The 6,000-nt window shown below is 31.1% G+C and overlaps 1 protein-coding gene across 2 annotated transcripts; it reads left to right on the forward strand.

Annotated features, from left to right (window-relative positions):
- The first annotated feature begins 1,853 nt into the window (after positions 1 to 1,853).
- LOC107886266 (bifunctional UDP-glucose 4-epimerase and UDP-xylose 4-epimerase 1) lies at positions 1,854 to 5,673 on the forward strand. 2 transcript variants are annotated; one of them, XM_016810164.2, is made up of 6 exons: positions 1,854 to 2,003; positions 2,163 to 2,233; positions 2,315 to 2,376; positions 4,964 to 5,104; positions 5,224 to 5,315; positions 5,441 to 5,673. In XM_016810164.2, exons 4-6 carry the CDS (start codon positions 4,970 to 4,972, stop codon positions 5,529 to 5,531), a joined length of 318 nt encoding a protein of 105 aa, XP_016665653.1. In that variant the 5' UTR covers positions 1,854 to 2,003; positions 2,163 to 2,233; positions 2,315 to 2,376; positions 4,964 to 4,969; the 3' UTR covers positions 5,532 to 5,673. The 2 variants fall into 2 exon arrangements, with proteins under 2 accessions (XP_016665653.1, XP_040953422.1); XM_041097488.1 differs by having other exon boundaries at positions 2,315 to 5,104.
- Positions 5,674 to 6,000: the final 327 nt, after the last annotated feature.

Consider the following 6,000-nt stretch of genomic DNA (forward strand, 5'->3'; position numbering starts at 1 on the left):
AACGTAAAAGATGAAATGAGGCGATAATTTAATGGAAAAACATTTTTCCAAAAACTGAAAATTACAAATTTTGATTTTTTTAGCTTTTCCTTCAAAAGGAAGCATAGACCTCATTGGTGAAAGAATTTTTGTTGTCTTGGCCCCCATTCAATATTAAACAAATCCGAGCTAGTTGAATATTTGTGTCAGAAAATTTTCAAATCGGTTTACCTTTTTCATAAAAGATATAATTGACAGCTTGAAGTTTCATATTATCTTTTTCCCAAAATGGATCCTGAGGGAAGAGTGTTGCTAAATTTAGACCATCCGGTATTTCATATAGGGTTACAGGTCAACCAAAACAAAAAAATTTTCTTGGAAGCTGTGATCCGTTGGACATAGATCCAATTTTTCAATTTTTTTGATTCCTTAGAGTTTGTTTTGCCCATTTCTAGTGGTATTAAGATGCCACTGTGTCGAGATATCTTATCTCTTTCTCAAGAAAAATAGATATTACCTGAAAAAATTTTTAGTTCAATCTTTTTTTTTTCTTTCCACTCGGACCAATCCACCCACTTGACTTCTTGTATTTAAAGTGATTTGAGTATCTACTCCAATGATACTACTGTTCCGTACCGAGTTAAAATCCCAGTTTAAAATTAAGATTTAGCTTGAAAAGGTATCAATTTTTTAGTTTAAATCAATATTTGAGTTGAAAAACACTTTTTAAATTCAATAGTAAATAAAGCCTAAAGGGGTTAATTACAAATTTGGTTTCTAAACTATATCAAAGTTTATTTTAATTAGAAGTGATATTTAAATTATCAACTTTATCTCATTTTGCTCAAAAGTATACAACATTCAATAAGAACATGACATGTGACATGTTCTTATATATTATGGTTTGTGGTAAAATGAGGCGAATTAATAGTATTAGAAAATTTAGGTGCCTAAGTGGAATGAGGTAGCCTAATTTAAGGACCAATTTTACATTTAAACAAATTTTAAAAATAATGTATAATGTATAATTCTATTATAGACTTTGTACTTTAAAAGTTAGAAAATTCAATTCTCTTACTTTTTCAATTTAAAAATTTTAGTTTAATCATTGTTGTCGTTGATAGTCTCTATTAAAATTTGTCAATTTAATATATTGATTTTTCGTCAATCATATAACAAGTCAGATGAGGATAACTTAATATGCCAAATTGACAAATTTTTACAGAAAATACTTACAATTTTAATGATTGGACAAGAATTTTTAAATCAAAATAGTTGAAGGACTTATTTTTAACCTTTTAAGTATAGGGACTAAATCTCAAATTTTATTAAAGTATAAGGACTAACAACATATTTTAACCTAAATTATATTCAATCTTTTAAGTTAAACGAGAAATCCTATCACACTACTAATATGCATCCGGAAACCACAAATATAGAACACAAATGTGTGCTTAAGAATAACATAAATTATAAAGTGTCGTAATTTAAAATAAAATGTATAAAAATATCAAAATAAAGTTTTAACAAAGTGGTGAATTAAAGGTTTTACTAATGCAATTACTTCAGGTTCAATTTTAAATTTTTATTGATTTTTAATGAAAAAGACTAAAGTACTCTCAAATAATATAACTTATTTTAATTACGGAATGACATTTTTACAAATTAACAATTGAGTTTGTGACCCTTGAGGGTGACACCAACTCGATAAAACACTTAAATAATAGTATAGATGTTTATAAAAAAAGTTATAGAAATAATTAAAATTTATTTAGAACAAAAATAATGTAATCTTTTTACTTTTTGGATTAATGTAAACACAATAATTTAAATATAAAATTGAACTTAGGGTCCGTATGAAAGCCAGGAAAATGTTTTTCTAGTTTTACGGTGTTTGGAAGCTTGAAAACATTCTTCCAAAGGGAAAATGTTTTACTAGACACGGGTAAAATGACCTTCAAGTTGGGGAAAATGTCTTACTGATTTCATTTCTGTAAGACATTTTCCATTTCCTCTTCATCCAGGTAAGCCTTTTTTTCTTCCATTCTTCAACTTTAAGCTTTCTTTTTCTTCCATTCTTCAACTTTTTCCATCTCCTTTTTCATCCAGGTAATCTTCTTCTTCTTCCGTTCTTCAAATCTCTTCCTTTTTTCCTTAGTCCGTCGCATATCTTCTCTTCTCAGGCAAATTTTACACGCTGCTATTTCGTTTCCTATCTTCCCATCTTTCTCAGGATCTCATTCCTCTTCGCAAGGTATGGCATCTTCTTTAATTCTACTTTTTCATTTTGTTTTGGTGATGGGTTTTGTGATGTGGGGTTGTGGTTTTGGTGCAGGAACTGATATCAGTCGACTGATATCACTGGTGTCAAGAAGCAAGGCTTCCCTTGCCTTAGAGGTATGCATCAATGCATGCCATTCATGAACCTTAAAATACTAAAAATTTCTTTGGCGTAATTATTTACTGAATTCAAAAGTGCAAATTGATTTGATTCTAGTAATTTGATTCAGAAGTGTTTACCAAGTAAAATTAAATAACCATTGGATTGATAAAGTTGTTAAGATGGTGATGTCAATGTACAAGTCTCCTCTTCTGGTTAAGCAACTAGATTTTTCCTATGGGATAAAAGAGAAAAAGAATAGGCAGGCGAAAAAGGAATAGTGGAGAATCTTAGTTAATTGTAGAAATGATACTGGTAGATTTAGAGAATGGCAAGTGTTGTCTGCTATTGTAATATCAAATAATTGGAAAGGGTAAGTTAGATTTTGTATGGTCCTTGGGGTTCATGTGCTACTTATGGAAGTTGATGGTGAGAAGGCGATGTGTATGTGATCATGATTGTCGAGATTATGTATCTAAGACTTGGTGAAGCTTGGAATCATCATTTTGCAATGGTAGAAATGTGAGTATAAGGGTGTAGTACCATTCTAATGATACCTCCTGCAATCAAACAATTTAAAGTGAAAACACGGAGAGAGGGGCATTTGGCAGTTCTTTGGTTTTGTTGAGCCTTATTGCATTTGTTAAAAATTTTCAATGGTGTACTTTAGTTAGTTCAAATGTTTAATGGCTTCAATATATCATTTCTTTTCCAGGAATTAGGACATTGAAATGCTTGTCATTCTGCTCTGCTAAATTAGTTGCGACTCTCATTTCTTGTTTAAAGGTGGGGTTAGTGGATTTTCTTGTATAAATTTTTTTTTTTGCAATATATATCAGAATTCTCTGCTGTTAATTTTTCTACGTCCAATACAATCACTCTTTGACATGGATATAGTTCATTGCCTGTTTTCAACAAAGTGTTTCCTAACTGCCTGCCTATCTGTCTCTTGTTTTGGCTAATTAATATTTCTCATAATACCCATTGCTGTCATTGCAGAGTATTTTTATTTATAGAGTCATTGTAGAGTATTTTTATTTCTCATAATATGTAAAGAGATGATAGCAATGCCTTTTGGCTACCTTTTTATTCTCATGACCATTCATCTTGGTCAATTACATAAATAAAGAAAGTTGTCTATCACCACATTCCGTTTCATAATGAATCAACCTTTTTTTTAAAAAAAAAAAGAAAAGAAAAGAAGGAAGCATGGAATGGGTGATAAAGGCAGAAGCTTTACAACTCAAAGATGATGATGACATAGAGTTATGTTGTCTACTTATCTAATCATTCCATGCATCAGTTTGAAACCAAAAGCTTAATTAGGTTTGTTTGGGCCAAGACACGTGTTTTTCCGTTTATTATTATTTTCATCTCTTGGAGGTGGGATTAGGAAATGGGAATGTACTAGTACTCATTTTACATCAGCTGCTGTGGGCCACTGCATCTTTATCATCCAACATTTTATGTTTAAAGTATGCTTTGTTTAATAAACATATATAATTTCTCTCCATCTAGTGATACATTTTTCTATTTTGATTCTTAATTTTTATGTTTAAACTCACATTCATTTGAGACAGCATGCAGTATTGTAGTTTACTAGAAAACGAATGGAATTGATCCTATTGTTTTACTTTAATGATTGTATTCCATTTTCTCCAAAATCCAAATAACTCTACCTATTTATTGAATTTTTGAGTGTTTGCCTTAGTTGTTGCTTATGGATGTATGAAGATTCTTGATGCACTCACCTCAAGAGAAATTTTGATTGTGGAAGTTGATGTGGAAAGTTGAAGAAAAAATTGGACAGGCTTCGAGGAATGTGATCAATTATATGGTTGAATTTATTTTAAAAGAAAAATCGAAGCCCTTCGTTTTCAACTTTGTCTTAACCGATCAGTATGAGCTGCAGTTTTTTGTTATGATGTGGATATTGAGTGTTGGGTTTAAATGATTGCTTGATCTTAGCTTGGACTCAGACTAACTTAGACTCAACTGTTAGTATTTAAGGTGAATTTTTTCTTTAATTTTTCTTTCATTTTTTTTCTTGATCGTAGTTAACCCTTGAAGAAATTATTGCTGAATAAACAAGATTGGTTTAATTCTAAAGCAAAAAATAAAAGCAATCCTTTTCTTAGCCTTTATTTACTTTTGTTAGGATTGAGCTCTGATTAGATATTTTGTTTTGGGTTTAATTGTTGATTCATCTTTTTTCTATTATTTCTTCTTCGCCTTTATTTGCTTTATTAGGATTGAACTCTGATTAGAGATTTTGTTTTGGGTTTAATTGTTTATTCATCTTTTTTCTATTATTTCCTGGCAGCTCCTTTGTTAGTGAATCTTGTTTCCATGTTAGTTTATTGTACGTTTTAGAAAGATCAGAAATCAAGGAGCTTGGGTTGTGTTATTTAATCAAGAATTGAGAATAGAGGCTAGAAAATAATAGAAAAAAAAGAAGGGAATATGAGTGTGTTCATGTACAGTATCTGATAATAACTCCTTAGCTAACAGCTGAAAGCAATGGCCAATAAGAAATTAAGACTTGGCCAATATATGATCTGTGTGGTTACAAAAGGGAATTTAAGCTAACTTTCATCTCAGCAGGTTGCTATGCCTGATTCTCTCCCTTTAGCTCCTTTTGTCAATTTTCTTCTTGTTCTAGGCTGCATTGCCTATAACCTCGGAACCAGCAGTGGTACATCTGTGCTTGAAATAGTTGTTGCTTTTGAGAAAGCTTCTGGAAAGGTTAATGCTATTTGTCAATTCCCATTCAACATCTATTTGCCAATTCCCATTCAACATTCTCTCTCGGCCTCGCTCTCATTTATGCTAATATAAAACTGTTGCTGCTGAAAATATTGCAGAAAATCCCCATTAAACTATGCCCTAGAAGGCTAGGAGATGCTACAGCTGTTTATGCTTCCACTGAAAAAGCTGAAAAAGAACTTGGTTGCAAGTATGTTTACAATCCCATCTTTTTCCTAATAGATTATTCAGTTAACATGGATAATCTTTCAAAAAGAATTTCCAATTACAGTACAAGATAGGTCCTTTTAATCTTAAGAGTCTGTTATATTGCAGAGCAAAATATGGTATAGCAGAGATGTGCAGAGATCAGTGGAAGTGGGCAAGCAACAATCATGGGGATACCAGTCAAAGACTTAGGCTTTAACTAAATACTAATTTTCTTCCCCAGTCTTTTAAAAATGTCTCATAGGGAGAATTAAGTGTACAAATACTTGTTTAATTTAAACAAAACTGATCTTTGATGATCAAAAGTTAGGATTTATCAAATGTTCAAAGATCTTATAAAATTCCTCTGTGTTACATTTATAAGTCTTTGTAAGAGTGATGTTTTTATAATTTCTGGAGTTTAAAAAACAAATGGTTTTAAATTTACCGTAAGGAGTTGACCTAAACAATATCCCTTTCAGCTTTGATCTTCAATCCTATCTATTGGTTGTCTCAATCTTATCTTTGATCAACTTTTTTTTTCCAGGATCTCCATATTCACAAAAGTACAACTTAAAGAAACAAGTCGAATTTCAGTTTAATTGAAACAAGCAAAGACTTGAGAGGAAAAAGTTCGAACTAAAGAGTGGAGCAGGTAAATGAACCAGTGAAAGATGAAAGAGAACAAC

Source organism: Gossypium hirsutum, chromosome A03 (genome assembly GCF_007990345.1).
Source record: "Gossypium hirsutum isolate 1008001.06 chromosome A03, Gossypium_hirsutum_v2.1, whole genome shotgun sequence".
NCBI lineage: Eukaryota > Viridiplantae > Streptophyta > Magnoliopsida > Malvales > Malvaceae > Gossypium > Gossypium hirsutum.